This window comes from Hyalella azteca, unplaced genomic scaffold (genome assembly GCF_000764305.2).
Source record: "Hyalella azteca isolate HAZT.00-mixed unplaced genomic scaffold, Hazt_2.0.2 contig1645, whole genome shotgun sequence".
NCBI classification, from domain to species: domain Eukaryota; kingdom Metazoa; phylum Arthropoda; class Malacostraca; order Amphipoda; family Hyalellidae; genus Hyalella; species Hyalella azteca.
Window position 1 is genome coordinate 669,106 of NW_025931949.1, and position 22,034 is coordinate 691,139.

The window sequence follows — 22,034 nt, forward strand, 5'->3', positions numbered from 1 at the left end:
GGCGATCGATAAGGACGCTCAAGCTAAGCCTCGTCAATAAAAATTGATTTTCCACCGTTCTCGGCCTGTATGAATAATCATTCCCCTTAATACTAATATGCATACAAACGAAACCTGAATGAGGAGAAATAGCAATGAAATTGGAAACGGTGTGCTTGAACTCACAAATAACGAAGGTTAAATACATCATAAGTCCTAATTTTAGCATTTTTAGCGCATTTTCTCATTTATGGAAAAAGGCGCTATTGTGCTCGTCATGTCCGTTCGTCCGTCCGTCCGTCTGTCTGTCCGTGACTTCACGTTTTCATCGACGAGAAAATGCGCTCTCTGTCACTCACTGCAGTGAGTACTGAGTTATATTTTTCAGGTAAGAGAGTTTTCTCAAAGTTCCTGTTAACCGAAATTTTCAGAAGCACCTTTATCTCTTCAAGCAGCCACGCTCTCGAAGAGAGATTCTACTGCGTGCTTAAGCCCTTCCATGCAGGGCGTCATCCGGCTTGTATTACTGCTCTCATCTCAGCAAGGAGTGCCAGCAATATTCATACGAGGCGCCGGAATTGTTCTGCTTTAGTAAACCCTTTTTACCCTCGTTAGCAAGGATAAAACCGCTTGTCGCTCCATTGACAAACTAAATCTCACTTTCTAAAGAAATTTCTTTTGCCCTAAAATTGTATAGGAATTGAATTTATAGGTTGTGTTTTGCATTCTTGGAAATGTTTTTAACCTAACCCAAGTTTTGACTACTTCAGCTCGCCTCTTTCTCTCTTTTCAGAGCGTATGGACCGAGCCCGTGACTCTCTCTCTTTCTGTGCGCGCGTCGCTCGATTCTCTTCTCTGAGTGGAGTGACTGGAAATGCCCCCTCCCTGCAGCGTCCCGTGACTCTTTGATACCCACTCCCCACTCCTGGAGTGGTCGCTCTCCCCTCCCTCCAGTGTCCCGTGGCCCTCTGACGTTAGGTCCCCACACCGACACAGGGTCATAAGGCTGCCGGGCTGCCTCACGAACATAGAGCCGCGCTCGCTCGTCGTCCAGTTGATGTCAGTCAAAGCGCGTCTTAGGCTTACTGGGGTCAAATCCTCTGAATTTTGTGACGTGCATGTCGGAGTGTATTATCTGTGATTTCATTGAATCGTCTTGTGTTTCAAAGTATGAAATAACGTTCTGGAAAGTCTCGTGTTCCAAGAAGCTAGCTCGTTCTCGTGATTCGTGGCCTGCTATAGGCGGCTTTGTTGAAGTGCATGCAAGCGAATCTCGGAAGCCTGGTTGTGCGGTGGCGTCATGTAGAGAACCTGTGAAGCTTCATTATCTGTGTGTATAAATCATTCAAAGTGTGTATTATAGTCCTTGTGAATTTAAAATGTTATTTCTTTTGCTCGTGCAGTAGGTTAGTCTCATTTCTCCCATTTATTGTGCTTGGTCGATTATAGGCTCGGGTGGTGCTGTAGTTGTATTAGCAAAGCATCGCCCGTGGAGAATGAGAGGCTTTAGTAAATTTCTTAGACGAGGACAAACTGAAGAAGAAGAACAAGAGCAGCTGCAGCAAAGCCAGCCGCAGATAACTGAGAGTGACCCAACGCTGCTCGTGAACCGAGGGCCTGCCCTTGGTGAAGACGTCGACCTTCCTGCTGTGGATCAGAGCGACGACTCCGACGGACCTCCTTCCCACCCTCCTCCTCCTCCTCCTGGACAAGGGAGCCCTCGACAAAGTCAAGGTAAGCATTTGGTGAGGTAAATTTTTCTAACTCATTCTGTTGTTTGGAGTATCGGGCCGAGTGAATAATTATTTTACTGTTGGTGTTAAGGCTAGGCAGGGTAGTTGGGCTGGCCATGAAAACCACTTTCGAGATAAAGTCTGCACAAAGATGGGTTTGGAGACAACGTGGTAGCGCGATTACAAGCTTTCCATCCGGTCATGGAAAAAACCTCACACAATACGTCGGAAAATTTACCTCAAAGCACTCAATCCTCTAGTAAAATCCAGATAACAAAAGGCATCAAATTAACAGAATTTTGATTTGACACTGTTCTCTAAGTTGTGTCATCCGTGTTAATTATTTGTCGAAAAAATTTTATTGTGATTACATGAGTTTTAACAGGGTTTTCGATTTCATCAATGCTCAGGAAGGAAGTTATATTTGAATGTATTGTCGCGCTACAATTTATCTTGCTGCATAAAACACGTACCCCTATAAAATACGCTCCAAGTATAATTTGCGGCATATGCTTTGTTGTTTCGAAATGTTGATGTATTCATTCCTCTATTGGTTCCCACTTTGTTATTTCAACTGTAATCAAAACCCGCGTGTTGTTATTAGCCGTATTAGCCTCCCCCTGAGGACCAAGCGACAAAGCTGCTCTCTTGAGCATTCCTTCCTATTCGAGGAATCAGCGGCGTTATTAGGCCTATTTTAGGGGGCCTCGACCTCTAAAATACTCTAAAACCAGTAAGTAATTTTATGTTACTTTATTAAGATTCCTAATTTTTTTGTTTGACAAAAGTGCCGACAAATTAAATATAATGTGGCCGGAATATAAATTTACTTAAACAATCATGTGTTTGGTCTTCATAAACTTATTATGATCACAAATTTAGAAGGCTTAGCCTTCCTTTACTTAGAGCCTAGTAAATTGCCTGCTATAGTACAGAAGTGCCCTCGGGTAATTCTGCTAGCAAATGATTGCAGGAAAAAATCTAGTTCTAAATAGCAGCATATTGTACTTGACCAAATGGCGTTAGCTTTTTAGATCATTTTTTTTAACTGACACTGTAGCGGCAAATAATTTCAATTATAATTCGAAACACAAGCGGCATTCAACACAAAACAAGAAAAATTTGCTGCAAAAAAAAGCACTCCATTGCGAAAATGTCCGCCGCACCTTATCTCATCTGTTTTTACGAGATTGGACCTCGTGCCACTGAATTATTTGTATCAGTTGTTATCTCATTGAAGCACAGGCATTCCATGCCGTACTCTAGCGCCTATCAGATACGGCGCGTGGTTAGAAGCCCTATACTGCGCTGCAATCGCAGATCGATGCTTGTTGGCTGCTCGTCGTTCCTCCAGTCGGTGTGTGCTGCGCCTGAACGAACGCTCCCTGCCTCATCGATCAGCACGAGCGGACGCTTTGCCTGCCTGTACAACCCTGCCTGCTGCTGCCTGCCTGTACAACCCTGCCTGCTACCTGCCTGTACAACCCTGCCTGCCTGCCTGTACAACCCTGCCTGCTGCCTGCCTGTACAACCCTGCCTGGTGCTGCCTGCCTGTACAACCCTGCCTGGTGCTGCCTGCCTGTACAACCCTGCCTGGTGCTGCCTGCCTGTACAACCCTGCCTGGACTTCCTACAAGAAGAACTTCCTACAAGTCGAATTTAGGTGAACATTGTTTTCAAATTGCTCCCGCGGTCTTATTTCATCAAAGAGTAGACAATCCGAATAAAATGCATTCATATTTTATTCGAATTAAATGTAAGGTCAGTTTGGGACTTATTTAATTTTTCAAATGCTTATCTGCACAGACTAGCAAATGTAATCGGCAAATGGTCGTCCTCTGATATTTATATTATATTTGCAGCGCGTATGAGGTGCACGTAGACTTGAATAAGAAAGTAAATCGTGCAATCAATTGAGCGAAAATTGTGATTCAGAGCATTATTTCTCCAAATGTATCCGTTTCCCCAAAAAATAAAGCGGGTTACTGTTAATATTACACACTCATTTATTTTAAAATTACACAGTCAAACGACACTGCGCAAATTAAGCTGGCCGCCCAAATTGGCTAATTACCTTGAATTTGCTTGGCATTTATTTAACTTTGTTTTTAAATGCGAGCTCAATCATATTTACCTATAATAATTACGACCTGAATATATGGTCTACTTCAACACGAAATCTTTGATACGACAAATTTTCAAGTGTCAATTTCTGTGCAAACTCTTTACTAAAAAGTTAATTTTACCTTGTGGTTGAATCTCTCAATTCAGCCAGTCTTAAATATGCACAAAAAAAATCAAAGGGTTTCGTGTCATAAGTTTCATTTAAGTCGTTAGATTGAGGTGCAATTCTCTTTCAATTATTTTGATTGAGATTTTGTACAATATTTTTACTCGTTCAAAAATTAAATCACACCTTGGAAGGAAAAAAATCATCTCTCATGACGACGTAGTACATTGCGAAGCCATGCCATCCGGAGCAACGCTTGTCGTCGACCTAGCACACTTTTTCATTCTTGTCTATTATCTTATCCTTCATTTTTGTTAAATCTAGACGAGTGACCTGCTTTAGTCGTCGAGTACAGTGCAGAATAATTGTTAACTTCCACCATAGATGTACTGGTGTATCCAAAATGTTCAAATGAATTTTCTTCAAACGATTGCCTCATGGATTTCGCAACGTCTATTCATAATTTAGTTTTCATACTTTAGTTGATATTTAGGTTCCGGGAACTTAAAAAACTGAATCATGTGATTTAATGCTCAATTCCAAATGAAATTAGAACAAATTGAGAGTTGTCAAGTCATTCTCTCTTGTAGTATAACTTTGTACATCGATACAAACCGTAGGCGTAAATTAATATACACATTGCAGCTTGTCTTGACCGTAAAGAAATCCTACTTTTTCCTCTCATGGATCAAGAGAATTTTTCGGAAAGTCTCGGCAGCTCAACTTCCTCGAGCCGACAAATTGGTTCGGTAAAGATATATGTTGACGCGCTCAAAATATCACGTTACTGCAAAAGATGCGCGTATTATTCCCAACAGCATGACGGTATCTCGCCTTTAATTTAATTCAGGGACAGTGACATACGAGCTTCAGTCTTAAGTAACTGAACTTGCTCAGCTTAAGTTGCCGAACTTGCTGAATTTTCTCACTAAAAATCTTGAGATGCGGTGGAGGGCGTCCGACACGCCGACCGAGGCTCCTTCTCGGTCATCTTAATTCAACACGAGAAGATCAAGCGAATTGGTACTACGAGCCTTTAAATTTATGAAATTCATGATAATAATTAGACGATGAAGATGTTCAAAAAATATGGATAAAATTAAGAGGCAAAAATTTGCTACGTAATAACATTTGTTGACTTGCTAGATTAACGGTAAATAGGAATTCTTATAACTTACTATTCTTTGCATTGAGGCACATATATCTTCTTAAAATCCTTTGTGCATTACTGGTATCACTATTACCATTTAACAACATGTGCTATGGATACGTATTCTTTAACCTTCAATTAGGAAGTCTTGTCTGAGTTAAAAATAATCCTGTAGTCGTGCCAAAAGCAAACAATAACAAAGACGGTGGGTGAAGGAACAGTAGGGGTTTACTGTAGAGGATTATTCCATCTCTTCCTAATTCTGTTCCAACTTTTTTATGAGGATTAAAACCGATAAAAAGTTACGATAAGCCGTGCTAGAGCAACGATGTGTTATTTGCACCGCATTGGAAATGTTCCCACTTTGAATCAACGATCTCATTAAAGCGAATAACTGCAGTTATAATGATACCTGATTACCATTACCTGAAATAGACTCCTCCAATCGATTCCGGAGTCCATTCGCAAACCCGAGAATTCGTTTATAGTCCGCGAACCGCAAAACATCACTGCAAACATCGTGTGAGGTTTCGGGAATGAGGTTAAATACGATTATATTATGAATTAACATCTTAGATAAATGATAATGGAAAGGGATTCCTGAAACAAATAAATTTATTATATGAGCGATTTGAAATAAAAGGAAAATTAAAATTCTCAGCCTGGGTTTATTAAGAACGCAGTATATGTGAAGGCACGACTCCCCGGCATATCGGCTTAATTGAATTACAGGAATGCCTACACGCGGAGCTCCACGTTCGTCAAATTTAAGCTTAGACTCGTTTATTAGAAAGCGTTCTCATGAGCGTGAAGCGGCGTGGAAGAAATGGCAAGAGACAAGGTAAATGAGAGACTAGCGAGTAAAGTAAATATGCACAACTATGTGTGACAACTAACTGTTGAAGTGAGTTATAACTCTCAATTTGGGATGCAAAAATTTTTCTGGAATTTTTTTACACGTTTTCCTAGAATTTGATGGCTACTTATGTCACAACTTAGAACTATCGAAGGTTGAGTAGCTATTTTTGCGTGATATTGACCTTGATTTGCTCAGGCATTTCAAAAAGCTATATTTTTCATGTTGCAAAGTTTGTGAAGAGACTCCTCTCGCGTTGTTCTCTTTTGTTTATTCTCTCTGTTTTTTTTTTTATTGTGAATACTCAATCACACCAGGCCACATACGCATGGTTTGAATTAGGATTCTGAAAACATGCACAAAACTATTGTCTCCATCTTCTATCGATCGCTAATTTTCCTCTCGTTTTATTAAGGGTCTCTATATCAATTTTTACTATGGGAGACATTTGAATTAATTTCAGAAATTATTCTCTAACCGTAGATACTTTCCAGCGAGCTAATAGCCAGAAAAAGAATACAATACTTCCCTACCTATTATCCTACGTAATTGAATTTTTCATGTGTAAGTAGTTATATTTTGCATGAATGGTGAATTAAGCCGGCACCGTGTAACGATTTCCGATGATCGAGAACCAATGAGCTTGGAAAATTGCCTCAAAGCCCGCCTCCTGATAATGGCAGAGATTCCTGACGCAAATTTCTCTTGCACATGATTAAAATCGCATCGCTGTCATTTTATAAACTAAAAATCTAGATGATGTAGATAGGATAGGATTGAATTAACTTTTCAACTTTTTCTTCATTTAGCGCTTAAATTGAATAGACTAGCTTTTGTCTCCAAACAAAATATCTAGTTTAGAAGTTTTTCATTACGATTTATCAAGTTTCGTCATAAGTGCATTGAGTTTCAAGCACCAATATATATTGATAGCTATGCTTATTTCAGTCGAAAAAATTCTTTTACATGCACAGCAATCATGAATGCGATGCACTCCGAATATTAAACTCAACTGGAAGTTGATGAGCCCTTAGTCGTCTATTTGATTTAATTGAGAACCAGTTGCAGTGATGCGAAATACAATAAGTAAGGAAACATTACTAAATAACAACATTTAGTCGTACGAAAAACTGCATTTCCTTTTTTATTTTTGAAATCCCTCGGAAAATATTGCACTCGTACAGCAAGGCTTAGTTAAACGATCTCAAGGGCTTATCTTCCAGTGCCGAGTGCAAGACCGTCTTAATTGTTGTCGTCTTAATTTTCTGGTTCTATTGAGCATGGTATAGTAGAAGACATTCATTATAAATATAGCGCTAAAATATTGATGAAATTTCTGAATTTTAAAACTACTATTATATATTTTCAATGAAATAGGTAACTCTGATCAAAAGTGGGGCCTTGTCAGTTTAAGCCTTTTGAGTTGAAAAAATCAAAATATTTACTCGTGTTACATATTTATTTTCGGCCTATCTAGGACAGAGTGTACAAAACAAAACCTCAAGTAACAAATAACGTAGTTGGATCACACTTTTATTTTTTAGCATCTGCGGTGCGGTTGTTTCAGGTGCACATTTATTTACACCTGCCTTCACAGCCGCGTTCCGCCTTCGTGGGAACTTTCAACAGAGAACTTTCAACATTTTAGCTATGACCGTTCACGTATTTTTGACCCATCGAAGTATTTCAATAAATGAATTTCCAACGTATTTTAATAGTAAACTTTCAAAGTATTCATCATAAGTGACCGTTCAACCTATTGTAACAGTTGTCATTCAAAGTATTTAAATAGTGACCGTATTGCATATTTCAACAGAGACCGAAATACAGATTTCATCTGTGACCGTTCAATGTATTGCGACAGAAACCGTAATAAATATTCCAGCAGTGACCGCAATACATATTTCACCAATGACCGTTCAACGTATTTCATTAGTGACCGTAATATATAATTCAACAGTGACAGACCGAAATAGTTATTTCAAAAATAAAAATGTTCAGCCGTAACCATGTAAAAAATTCCAACAGTTAAATATTCCATTACAACTCATTCTAACATTGACCGTTCGGACGTAAGAATAAGATGTCATTTACAACGTCTGCTGAGACGTCTGCTTTTCAATTAGACATCTTATTTCTCTTGCTTAAAAGTTTAAGTTTTAAAGTTGCAAAAAATGTCATTTCGTGTCATTTGAATAAAAAAATAACTTTTTGCAGCACATTCAAAGGCAGTTGCAATATGATACAATTTGTGTTTTAGCGCATTTTCTCATTTATGCAAAAAAGGCGCTATTGTGCTCGTCATACATGTCCGTTCGCGACTTCACGTTTTCGTCGACGAGAAAATGCGCCCTCTGTCACTCACTGCAGTGAGTATTGAGTTACGTTTTTTCCTTATTATTTTTATGTGTTTTGTTAATTGAAGAAGCAAGTTTTTTTTTTGCTTTGAGCCAATTTCACGATGTCGCATGTATTCATTTACCTCCAGAAATTGACGAATCGGAACAAATGCAGTAAACGATGTTGTTTTCTGAGGGAGCTTTTGTGTAAATTTAAACTGGTCACTTTAGACCTCATGTCACAGCTCCGATCCGTCTTTATTCATTTTTTATTGCTTTTGAACTGCACTTTTACATTTTCCCTGACGACTTGAGGGTTCTACACTGGATGAAGTTTCGATGATGATAGAGTCTCGCTTCAATGCAGCTAAGAATTTCATCCAGCAAAGTAAATCTTTGAGCGGTCTTTAAAATTAATTGTTCTTCGTATCATTGAATTACTGTTAAACGAACTCATTGAAATTTTTCAACTCAGCAATACCAGAAATTCAAATATGGACTTAATTATTGAACTCTGAATACGAGTTATTGCGCCATTTCCAACAGAATATTAATATCACAGCAAATACGATTCAGTTCATATGTCATTTCGCAGTGTATAAAAAAATTCCCATTTTAGCGCGCTTATTCATGCTTCCATGCATCTCCCATCGATTTTTTTATTTAAAAAACAAATAAAAAAATTTACATTTCCAGTTTCAGGCTTTGATGACTTTGATGACTTTGATGACGTGGTGTGGTGCAGTAGGTCTTTTCCAATCCAGGCTTTCAGGAATTCGTTTTGTCAGAAATCCGTAATGCTCGGAGGGTCAGTTCCAGTATCGATGCGAGCAGCTACATGAAAAGATAGAGTGGGAGGCAGGAAAGATTGATGATGATGTCTGGTACCTTCTATCTTCGTTAGAGTAAATCCGATTTCCTGAATTTCCTCGCGGTATTTGGGATTTACTGCTGGGGGAAATTTTGTAATGCTTCTGGATAATTCAAATGATGACTTATTTTTCAAAAATTCGTATGAGGCAATCATACTTTTACTTTTTCACGTTGTCATATGGAAACATATTTATATATGTACATTGAGATGAAATAATATTATTTGTTATTGTCAAGCATCTTGCATTTTTCGTCTAGGCACATATTGCAAGCATGATAAAATTATATCAATGATGCCACAAATTTTCATTCAGCCATGCTTTGTGTTGTTTTTCATGTATAGGCGTCGCATCTTAGAGTTATGAATTATTCATCAGCATCCATAAGCTGTTTAAGCTCACTAAGCTCGTTGTTTAGCAACCAGTGCAGCCCTAATGCGCAGCGAGGGTTGACACGTTGCTTCCTGCCTTGTTCCTAGCTGTAGCATGTAACTCTCACGTCAGATCGGAACGCGGCTCCACAGCAGGACTAAGCCTTTATTTCGACGTGTCGTGCATCTGCCCAAAATGTCTGCTATTCAATAAAAAATATTGTAGCAATTGACGATGTAAAATAAGAATCAAACTGAGCTTTCATAGGAATAAATAAACTCTAATTTACTTGTAATTTACAATAAATACCTTTTTGTCCCATTTTTACCTCTGCTATTCTGTACTATCAAAAAAATTGTAGCAATTGACAATGTAAAATAAGAATCGAACTGATCGAGCTTTCGTAGGAATATATCTAAACTCTAATTTACTTGTAAATTTCAAGTACTACCTTGATTTTACTCATTTTTACCTCTGCTATTCTGTACTATCAAAAAAAATTATAGATATTGATGATGCAAAATAAGAATCGAACTGAGCTTTCATCGGAATATATAAACTCAAATTTACTTGTATATTGCACTTACTACCTCGATTTTTTCTCATTTTTACCAAATTCGCTTTGTTCACATATTTCTTGTGTAGTCACCTATTCGTTCCGTACCATCAAATGAGAAACAATGCCGTCACTATTGTGTTTTTTAATGAGCCGTAGATCGCTTTATTGAAGCCGAGTTTTATTTCGCCTATATTCTCACCATCACCTCTTGAGAATTGTTAAAGCTAATGTGTTCTTTGTGGGACCAAGTAATTACTGATGAATCTTGACTATGAATTTATAATAGAGGCTGTCAAGTTGAGAGGTCATTAGCGTTGTTAGCGCTTCTATAAGTAAACACGTCTGGGCTCACGCACGCAAGATGGGGAGACGACGTTTGCAGTGCTTTCGGATACTTTTGCAGAATTTAAGAATGGGCTTTAAATCTCGAGTTTATCGACAAATGGAGTGAAAAATTCCATGAGAACAGGTGCTCTGTTGCTGATGATTTCTGATGTCGTCTTTATTCTGTGTGCGAGTTGGAAAATTGATGGTTTGGGAATTAATTGTATAGACCGAGTGTTGCGCAGCAATTGTTAAAACAGATTGCTCTTAACGCACCTTATTTGAGCAATTCCAAGTTTATGACGTTTACCTTAACAATACATTCTTAAATTTGTTATCAAGCATACGTACGTGAATGGTTAGTCATTTATTCTACGATTAGGCTGGGGTCTTTGCTTCCCATATAATTTTACATCGTATTTGTCAAAGTTAATGAGTTTGTGTGTGTTTGAAGTCTGTCACCGAAAAAATATGATTTAAGGCTATTTTCGGGCGCATATCCTCATCCGCGATACTTATCGTGTCGTGATATTATCTTGGCCTAAAAGTTTATTCTCAGTGGCAGAATACAGGGGCAAAACTGTGAGGAAAGGATTATTTAACAATGTAAGGAACATTTTTAAATTGACATTTGACAACTCGAGTTAAGAGGAAAATTAGTTTTTTTTCAGATTTTGAATTTGGAGTCGAATTATATGAAAAATTTGGGTTAAGAAGGATCTTTCTTCAATGAGGAAACATTAGTTTTAATATTATTAACGGGATTTGGAATGACGGTATTTTACAACTGCAAGGATTATCCTGGCGCGATGCGCAGGGAATTTATAACCAGATCTGGAATACGATGGTCTTCAGGTTAATTCAAACTTCATTAATTTTACATTTTATATTATTTGTATATGGTTGTTAAGTTAAATATTCATTATCATTATTTTTATTCATTGAATAATACGTTATTCGTTGTATTGAAGGAATAACGATCAGACTGTGAGACCCATCCTCGAAATGAACTTTCTGTAAAAGAAACGCTTTCGCATTAAAGCAATACTTTCTGCATTACTGCTCTGCCCACTTCACCAATATTAGTGCATTAATTATTAATTTAAATATTACAGTGTCATCAGGTAATATTAATGCGTTTCGATGCCATATCCATTAAATACATGTAATTATCAGTGTTGACTCTGCACGATTGCTCTCGAATGTAAATATGTTTGCGCAATCGTTATTCATGAGCTCTAATTTTTTCATGTAAGTTACTTGCTATAACAGCTGACGTGACTCACCCACCGAAGGTTCGAAGAACCCAAATTTTGCTTCAGACTTGCAATCTCCAGAAATATTAGAATAGACTAGTTCTGTGCTGCGATCACAGCCAGCTTGGAAACATCGACTCTACAGATCTAAAGACATGTTACAAGGGATACAAATGTTACAAAAACTGATCAAGTACTTCTGATGTGAAACAAATATCCAAATTTTATGCATCTATTAATTTTTTAGATAGAATCAAACTCGATCGCGACATTCAATAATTTTCTTGCTTATGTTCAATCAGTGGAGTTGAATGTCACCACAAATCTCTAAACCATGTAAAACTCGAATCGTTTGTGTAAAATTTTCATAACAGTATCGTCCTTGGTATGTGTTACTTTCTATAGCTTTTTTCAGTTTTAGGCCTGACATTTATTGCAATTTCTCGGTTGAAAGCGAAACCGATTATTTTATTTAAGGGAACCATGCAAAATCTGATTTCTGATTGCCCGTGAATTACGGAAGACAATGAATTGACAAAAATGGTGGATTGCGTTATTGTGTCTCTCTGGAAAATTTTTAAATAAAATCTTTATATTGTAGCAATTCATAAGTTCTATCAGTACTGTAGGGTATTATATGCTTCATGAAATATTCCCAAATTAGAAATTGAAGAAAAGCGAACTCTTTCCGAGGTAGTTTTCACTTTCAAGAAACTCGCCGTTCCGACACTCATCATCCGACTTTTGTGCCGCTTTTTCTTAGAAAGTTTCAGTTTTCCTGCCTGTTTTTGAGGTACTTGCTATTTTGAACTTTTTGCTGAAGTTTAGTTTCCAAAACTTTCTAGTCTCAAGACACCGAGTGAAAAATAAGAAACGGAGCTGAGCCGTGAAAAAGCAGTCATAATTTTTGGCCGCGGCTCGCTTGCTGCAGGACCAAATTTGAGTGTGCTCCTTCTACTCCTCTTGGATTTAGTTTTTATTATTCATCTCCGATTGCTGTTATTTCAACCACATTTTATACGGTAAAATGTGATACTTGTAATGCATCCATTTATTAATCTGTGATTAATTATTAACCTTTAATAATCACAGTTTACCTGTTTCTTTCAGCAAATCTCACAATGTAGATTAAGTCGTGATTTATCGCATCCCAAACACCGCAAAATATGCATGCGTATTATATAGTCAGTGCCGTTGTAGTTGCACAAACCTTAAGTGGGTTGAGTAAATATTTTTCGCCTTTTGTGAGGGCGAATTCTGTATACAGAATTCGCCCTTCTGTATACATTATATACACATTATAATTTGTATGTAATGAGCACAGAATTTTGTAATGTGCACAGAATTCAATGCGTCAACAAAATGGCACGCGAAACATGAGTTAAACCAAGGGCCATTAGTTAGAAAGGCAAACGACTGCAATTAATGGAGCGGCAAATTGTGCCATAAGGCCTTACTACGAGCTGTCATAACTCGCACTGTGTTTTAGCAGGCTGCCATTCTATGTTAGGGTGAAATATTAAACAAGGCGGTAGCCATCATAGCAAAATGAGTCCCACGCAATTCAACACGCCACAACTATGCGGTGTTGAATGCTTCGTTGTGGCATTTTCTTAACTAACTGCTTAGTAATTTCATCCATTTAAAAATGCCTTCAACCGGAGCCCAATTTTCAGGAAGTTTTTGTAACTAGCATCTCAACATCCTGAAAAATTCAGTAATTTTGGAAGTTAATGTTACCTGGTGTTAACAGCGTCTATACTAAAACACGTGGTTCTGAATTTGACATCGGAAAATGGGGCATAGAAGAAGATAGAAGGAAATAGAAGGGAAATGGGGCATACTCTCAGAAGTCTTAAACTTTAATGTAGTATCGAATTTTCGTCGTTTTTTGCATTAATACACTGAAATATTTTTTGCTCGGTTCAGCAGTTGCCAGTTTTCTACTGGACGTATGATATGAGGCGATGGTGAATTATGAAAAATTTGCTATGAGCTACTACAACATTTTTCAATACCTACAAATTTTTTACTGGCCCAATGTTATTGTTCTGTTGACGGTAAATTTGATCATGCTTCATTATTTTGATTATAAATTGGTCCTGCGATATGTCGCACAACAGTTTCTTGCTGGCGGTCTCCTGGCACTGCAATCCGCTTACTCCGACTTTCCATCCGGCCGGTCCACTTAATTTCGGCCGCAGCACCAGAGAAGTTCTGAACGCCAGCAACGTACAGTATTGAAAACTAGCGCCTCAGTCTCCCGAGAACAAACTTGCATTTAGTTGGAGGGTAACGTATCTCATTTTACAACACTTCTCTTTAACTTCACTTCTTGTTTGTCTGTCTGTCTGTCTGCTACAAATCTTTTAATCAAAATTTGACACACTTCTACTTATCCTATTGATCTGAAATTTTGCGCACTTGCATAAAGTTGGAGACAATGCAAGAATCAAATGACAAAATAAATGATTTTGGAAATAAATTTTTTTTTCAATATTTAAAAATTGACAAAATAATTTTGTCATCTACAAATCTTATAACTGATATTTGACACACTTTTACCTGTCCAATTGATCTGATATTTTGCACACTTGTGTGAAGTCGGAGGCAATGCATAAATCAATTGACAGAATAAATAATTTTGAAAAAAATTTATATATTAAAAAATTGAAAAATTAATTTTATAATCGATAATAAAATGAGAAATTCATTGTACATCATTAACATTTGGGACATTGGATTCTTTAGAAGTGTTGTCTTTAAAAAGTAATTTTTAAACATATATTTTTTATAATCTATTTCAATGGTGCGGTTAAAATTACGATGGATACTTCACAATTTTTCTTGAAATGTTTTTGCATTCACATTTTTAATCTAAGAAAACTAACTTGACTTCATTATTGAGCCTTTATTCTAGCTTTAGGGATAGATTTGTCAAGATTTTCATTTCCAATTAATCTGGCTTAGAATTATTCACCACTGACCATGAAGTTATGCGGAAGAAATAATTAGGCCTATTCATATTAAATTTTTAAATTTTTATTTCAAAATTCTTAACCTCATCAAACTTTGAGAGAGCATTCTGATATAGTTTTTGGTCGATTATTAGCACTGTGACCGAAGATATATTGTATTCCGCGAGATGGCAGCATGCACTGCATCTCCCATGGCATCGCACGGAAATGTCAAAAGATGAGACCTTCTTTAAATGTTGGAGCATATTTCGGGAAAGCTGGAAAAGAGGCAAGTTATTCTCGTTAATTGAAGCGAGTGAACTCATTTAAATAATCTGAAATGTCATCATTACTCCTATTGACATTGCTACTAGTGAACTAGGGAATACTTAATTGTGTTAATCTTTTTCTCACTGCATTTTTGCCTCTCAATTGAAATTTTCATGGTTTGGGATCACCGATCGAGTAAATTTATATGATTATTCATTTATATGAACAGAGGTTCGATCCGACTCGTTGCAATTCATGTTCTGTACAAGTTACCATTTTAAATTAAATGTTTTCTCCCTGCCCTATACTAGCATCGGTGAGGACTGATTTTTGGTCGTTGCTATGGCGCCGAACATTGACATTTATTCAGCCACCGCACTTCTCAGTACGTTAGATTGTTACTAATCAGTAGAAAGAAAATAAACTTCGTTTGTGTGGGGGAATTTATCTGTAGCGTGTCTTTAACCTTAAACATGAGTACGCAGAGGTTCTTCTTAAAGAATGTAATCATATACAATTCTTACATTGCAGAGCTATAATTATTTTATCATTTCACGGGTTTGTCTGGTTTGTTCATACTGTGAATTCGATCACATGAAGTTCAACGTAATTCTAATGCATACTTCTTGCCACTCAACTATTTAATATATTATTTAGTTTCATCCACGTATCGTTATAGGCTCTCGGGCAGAAGCCACGTAAGAAATATCAATGTAGCATTGTTCTCCTGCTAGTGCATCGTGTATGGTAGATAGTGTAAGCTTTCTAATCCTCTTTTGCAGCGTCAGATGTTTTAGTTGGTTATCATAAGTTCTGATGACAGTTGTGCGTACTGCTTCGTCAGGTGAATGGTGAAACGTTACACTTTCGTTCTATTTTTAAAGGTGTATTTATGTAACATTTTTCTGCTGTTAATATCAAACTATGTCGCAGTTTATTGAAACAAACATGTCATGTACTTATTAACGACAAGTTTGTTTATTATTTTTAAAAGTACACGTGTGCAGTAGCATTATTACGCTTCTGTCGTATACGGCGCTCAACAACATTATTAGGCATGCTAGGCGGAGATCATCTACTTAATAACGTTCCCGTTTCTTAATATAACATAGCCTAGCATGTCAATAAAAGGATATCCTTATCGTCCAATATTGGGAAACACATTTTTATATTATGATTAACAAAATCTCCATATATTAGCTGGTAAGTTTTTGCATGTTATCATCGATGACTTCAAACTCTACCCCTGCCATCCTCTATTTGCTCATATAATAAACATCACGCTTTTAATTGGCTGGCCGGCGTAACTGAAGTGTGTTGGCGAGAGCAAGAGTTTATGCAGCGTTTGGCTGTTGGCTCATATAGACGATGAGGCTCCCCTCATTGCTTGGTGCTGCAGGTTGCCCGCTACCCACCGTCCCAGTGATTCTAAGCACTGTCGTAAGGTTGGTGTGCATTGCCTAGCGCTTGTGCCGGCAATCACACCATGAACCGCTGCACTCTATTTCTTATGAGAACGTTGAGCTAAATGCTTTGATTTTTTCCAGTGAAATTTGCTGAGAATGTGTTGCTGTTCTATGCAAGGATTTTTTATTACGAGCATTTTTATTCTTCTTCATATTAGTTTAGTAGAAAACTATTCATTTACGTATTAATTATATGAAAAAAATAAACTGTTTTGTGTAATTTTTTAAGCATAATAGAAGATAATGAGTTTAATTTTTAGTTAATTTTTCATGCGATTTTTAACTTCATTGAATCATGTTCACGATTTTCTTGAGTTCACGTGTTCAATAGATTTGAATTATCTGCGAAAGCTTCGTTCGAAACCATTTGAAAATGGACTCGTCACGATTGACGGAATTTTTATTCTTTGTTTTGATTTCCCGGTATTAATTTGATGATGTTAGGATTTTGACATTCATTGTGCATCTACTAGCCGTTAAATTTTTTTTTTCGTATGGATGTTGTTAAAAATTCGAATTTCCTCAATTTTCCGATTCTTCATTATTCTTAATAATTAAAAGAATTCTCACAGTTTGTGTAATTTCTGGTGACGAAGTTCGTAGCTTATATGAGATGATTGGATCCAGCATTAATATTGTTCACTACTGACCAGCACAACTATGACTGACCAGTTCGGTTATCCAATCCATGAATCTCGTAAGTTGTTCCAAGTGTGAATGCAGGCATAGAATTACAGAATGAATCACTCTATTGCACAATTTGAATACAATGTACAAAATTAGCAGAAGTAATTGAAGTATCAATGTTCAATGCATAATTTGTGTTGAAATTAGCACCTGTCCATGTAAGTTGTTCAAAAAACTATGCAGACCGAAAATTCGAAAACTAATGCAATTGCTACTTTATGCCAATTACGAGTAGAATTCCATGTTATTGGTAGGTTTTTATAGTTGATATAAATACTCGTTGAATCAGAATCAATTTTTTTTCGAATCCCTGTATATAAACAATGGCATGAAAGTTTTTCGCTACTATAATTCCAATGATTTCGTTAATAAAACACACTACCATTACTTAATCAGTCCTCAAATTGAGATACCTTTACTAACATTATTATGTTATATTTTATTGAAAAACAAATAAGAATCACCGTCATGCCGACCACAGCAACGATCCTGCTCACAGACCTGCAAGGTGACTGACTGTTCAACTTGCTGCTCGACGCGTGCCTTTTTGGGTTCGCATAACTTTATTTGGCTCTGCGACGCAAAAACTCTAGGACCCCAGGGTAGCACGCTAGGAAAGTGATCATGCTGTGCGGTGCCATGCCAAAATCTAAACTAGAATTTGAGTTGAAAATTGTTTGCACCAAACCGATATCAAAGTAGCATTTTCTTTCCAATTGTCTTACTAGTCTCGTATAATTAATGTTCCATGTAGTGATTACATCTTGACTAATGTTGAAATCCGTCGCATATTCGTTATCGATACCAGAAATCGAACACGTACGTGATCATCATGTGAGATAGCATGCTATTTTGCATTGACCTCTGTAATGCTCAGGAAAAAAGCGTATACTTAAATTATTTTTTCGCAAATTACAGATTCGTGTTGACTCATTTTCTAACCTCAGCTTTACTGATTTATTAAGATTCTAGACTCTCATCCTCAATTCGCAGAAGTTCAATTTTTTGTACACGGATACATTAACCGACGCAAGTTTTATGATAACAGGTAAAGATCTCATAAGTAAAATTACCGTCAGTAATCAAATGATTAAATAACATCGACTATCTCATTCTTCTGTCAAGATAACGCTATACTTACAGTCCGAGCTCATAATTCCCGCTAGCAAACCAAAGTCAATTCGACTGAAGCAAAACCTCGTTCATTAGATAGCAAGCAATCATAAGGCAAAGCTTCAAGTGAACTTCTTATATACGGCACGAGAAGCATCGCTCTCGGGAGCCATCAACTGATCGAACTCATTGACGTAGGGCCGCCGTAAATGAGTTCCTTGTCTGACTGCCTACTCATGCTTTGACTTGGCGTCGCCGTAGCCACGACCGACTTGGCTGATCAGTCAAATGAGGCTAATATACGCTCACTCCAGTGACTCCACCTCGTGTGTGGCCGTAGGCTTGTCAGCAAGTGCTTGAAATTTAGGCCTCAATCGCAAATTGTGCACATAGAGAAAATGTCCAATTTCTACGCACTTTCTGCCGGAGAGTAAGCGTATTGGTGTCCTCTTTCTGCTCGTATTATAAGAAAGTGAATCACTCTTTGGATATTATGAACCTTTAATTTTGCTTAGTGCGTTGGCCTTACCGTAAGAAATTGATTCCAGCTCTTCAGAAGTGGTCCCAGGCTCAGACTAAACTATTTCAAGCACAATATGGAAAGTTTTACTTCCCATTAGCTTTGCCAGTCCTTCAACAATCTAATGCTTTTCGATAATGGTAGAAAAAATATTACTCTTGTGTAACGAGCGGCATTCTTTTGTGCGTGGCTGAGGGGCATTCTCCAATAAATAATTTCTACGATTTGTAGTTTTTGTTTTACGAGACGAAATGAGGCCCCGAAATTCAAACGTTCACCTGATTACGTTCGCATGCATATGCTTCATGAGCAATAAACATTTTTTAAATGGCGAAGGCAGCTTAAGTTGACCCTATATATCATCACCCTTCCATTGCATTCCAGTTTCATAGTTTATAACACATGTTATGTATGTGTGTATAACACATGTTCTCTAGTTTGTTCCTAATTTTTTGCGATGCAATAAATCATGAGAAAGTATTGCCGATTGAAGCCAAGATTGCCGTATAATTTATTATTTTATTTGTCGAAATACGATTTTGGGACAATATATTTGAATGTGCACGATTAAGTTAGGGTTACTGCGAGCTGTCCATCCGTCTTCGCGTTATTAATCATTGTTGGCTCGTTTATATTCCTGTAAGTGGTTAAACTATCTTAGGCAGTCGCCTTATGGTTCTAATAGAAACATATGGTTTATGGTTCTAATAGAAATATATTTGTTTCAAACGCATAGCTTCTTCACCATAGATTCGAGCTAGAACTATGTTGATTTTTCAATGAATTCTTCAGAAAAAGCCTTTTATGCAAGTCACAATTGTGATTGTAATTAATAAATTCTTCTTTCGTGTAATTTATATTAGCGTTACTTATCCCATAAATAAGAAATGTTAATTTCCATCAAAAAATTTGCAGTTGAACTTGCGATGCATATCAAATATTGTTCCATTGAGATTCAGCTCAACTCATTATGGAAGTCGATCACTTGCCGCTTAGTTGCCATCGATCCTATACACGTAGTCGTGAGAGGAGCAATCATTTGAACTTTTACGTTCGTTTGGGGTGGTTTCCCCGATAATTGTTTGACTTGACACGGCCTTCCCTTAATTTGGCCAGAAAGTTAGGTTAACTTCATCCTCTGAAGTTTATGGCAAAGTTACCAGCGCATAGGAAAGATTTCTGGTAAGAGGAAATCGTCTTGGACCTTCCTGGTGATGGTCGAGAGTTCAGAAATGGCATCCACCGCGGAATCTTAGCTATGCTAGGGAAAAATGAAGTTTTGATTAATGTAGGTTATCTATTAATTGATTCTGTGATCTCTCGAGTGTGTCGAAAATTTTACTTCTATCGAGTGTAATAAATACTTCGGAATATTTTTTGCTAATAACTTCGTCGGAATTTTCATTGTTATTATACAACATTTGATTCGAAAATTGAGGTTTTAATTTACATGTTTGTAATTCCGCTTTGAGCCCTGAAGCTCATGGAAAATATTAATATTCATTCCTCTCTTAATTGCTACAGACCAGCAATTTAGCGATTAATGAGGTCGTTATATAATAAACAAGTAAAAACAAGGAATTTTGACCGGCACTTTGCGGCTATAATTCACGCAATTTTCCTGTTTGCGCTCGCAATGCCTCAAGGAATTAACGATCCTAAGAGGATTTCTGGAACGTCCTTTTCGGTTGCATCGTGCAATGAAGGAGGTCAGATCGATGACCTGAAGAATAATGGGTTTACGTAGCAGTTTGTTGCACGAATTTTTATTATATGGACTGCTGGCATTAATTGTTAGTCACGTTTACATAAACAGAATACATTTTCCGTTCCGATTTTCTGTTATCATGTTTGATCAAACAGTTTTGTCTTATTACAAATCATTTAGGCAATCACCTATTGACAACAATAGGTATTGTTGTCAATTCTATATCAAAGTGTGTACGATCGTCTAGCACATGTAATATTTTTTGCTATTCTTCCCCAAGTATTCTACTAGACTGTTTTTAAAGTTTCAATGATCTTTCAATAATATAATTTGCGAATGCTGACAAGTTAGCAGGTGCACTGCAAGGTACTCTGTCGCGTTGCCTAAATATTTCTGCAGTTGGAGCGCCGCCAGCCGGGCCTTGCAAACACCTCCACTGCGCTAAATGTGTCTGCCCTATAGTGTCTGGGTACACATGCTCATTTGTGCTCTAGAGACAGCCATTCAAATGAAAAATACTGGATCATATAATATATGCGACAATCGAATTTTCGGCATAATGAACAGATTAGAAACAGATGAACAGATTATAGAATCGAATTTTCGGATGAATGAACAGATAAGTTAAGATTTTTCTTAATTTTGGGTTGATTGGTTCGCTCATTTGCATGTATAATGTCGAATTACTGTTATGAGAACGAATTTGTAGTCCAGGTATGTGAAATAAGTCTAAAACCCGAATGGTTATATTGATACATTGATGACAGACAGCCATCACGAATTGAAGTCGTTATTGAAACATTTCTCAGTGTTTCCTAGACTTTCCGTCTGTTTTTATTCTGTCCATTTGCAACAGAATAAATTCACGTACGAGTTACAAATGAACTAAGTCTAATATAGTTCTTATCTTGCAATGAAGTTCAACCCGAAAGCGATAAAAATCGAAACGAAATACCTCGAAAGTCCGCTCAACAATTTTTAAATCACTTTTCGCTTGGAAACTTCGATCGGACAATGGACATGAAACTTTCATAGTCTTGTTCTGTTGTTGCTCGAATTTTGCGTCGTTTGTTCTGGACGTAAAGTTCTGAGCCCGGATAAAATTTTGAGAGGTCGGCAGAATATTAACCTGGAGCCTTCGAAATACCCTCGCCCGTTCATTGTGATCATTGGTTGCGTTTTACGAGTGCGATTTCTCCCCTTGCATAGATAGCGTTACTCCGAATTTATGTATCTCGGAGAGTAAACGGATTTATTTTATTTCTACATCTGGAGATTTAATCCTTATTTAGCCGATCAAAATTTTAGAAGTAGACGTAATTTTCTGAACAATAAATAGAGAGCAAAATTGCGTACGTATAAATAACTCTCGTGTCCAGATTTGGAAAGCTGACATAATCGCATAAGCGTTTTTTTTCTTATTATGTTAAACTTGACTAAAATTTGTCATCGTTCTGTTAAATTCGTTGATTATTCGTCTCATCGAACTGATGACTGGTTTAACTCAAATCACGATTAACAGTAAAATGTTGCTAACCGTACTTGCGTGATAAGATAATATTGTGTGATTTTAAATTAATAACGACATTTATTTGATCATCAAGAGCAAATTTTTAATGAAATCGCCTCTGATCATGGCAGGA

At 37.1% G+C, this 22,034-nt stretch overlaps 1 protein-coding gene across 2 annotated transcripts in view; it reads left to right on the forward strand.

The window, feature by feature from the left end:
* The first annotated feature begins 980 nt into the window (after positions 1-980).
* The window catches only part of LOC108669458 (proton channel OtopLc), a 121,074-nt gene continuing 100,020 nt past the window's right edge, over positions 981-22,034 (forward strand). The window contains exon 1 of one of the 2 annotated variants that reach the window (XM_047883442.1): positions 981-1,713. In XM_047883442.1, the coding sequence (XP_047739398.1) occupies positions 1,476-1,713 (238 nt within the window). In that variant the 5' untranslated portion in view covers positions 981-1,475. Of the gene's footprint in view, positions 1,714-16,991; positions 17,061-22,034 lie in introns of those variants that run through there. The other variant, XM_047883448.1, reaches the window with a different exon arrangement.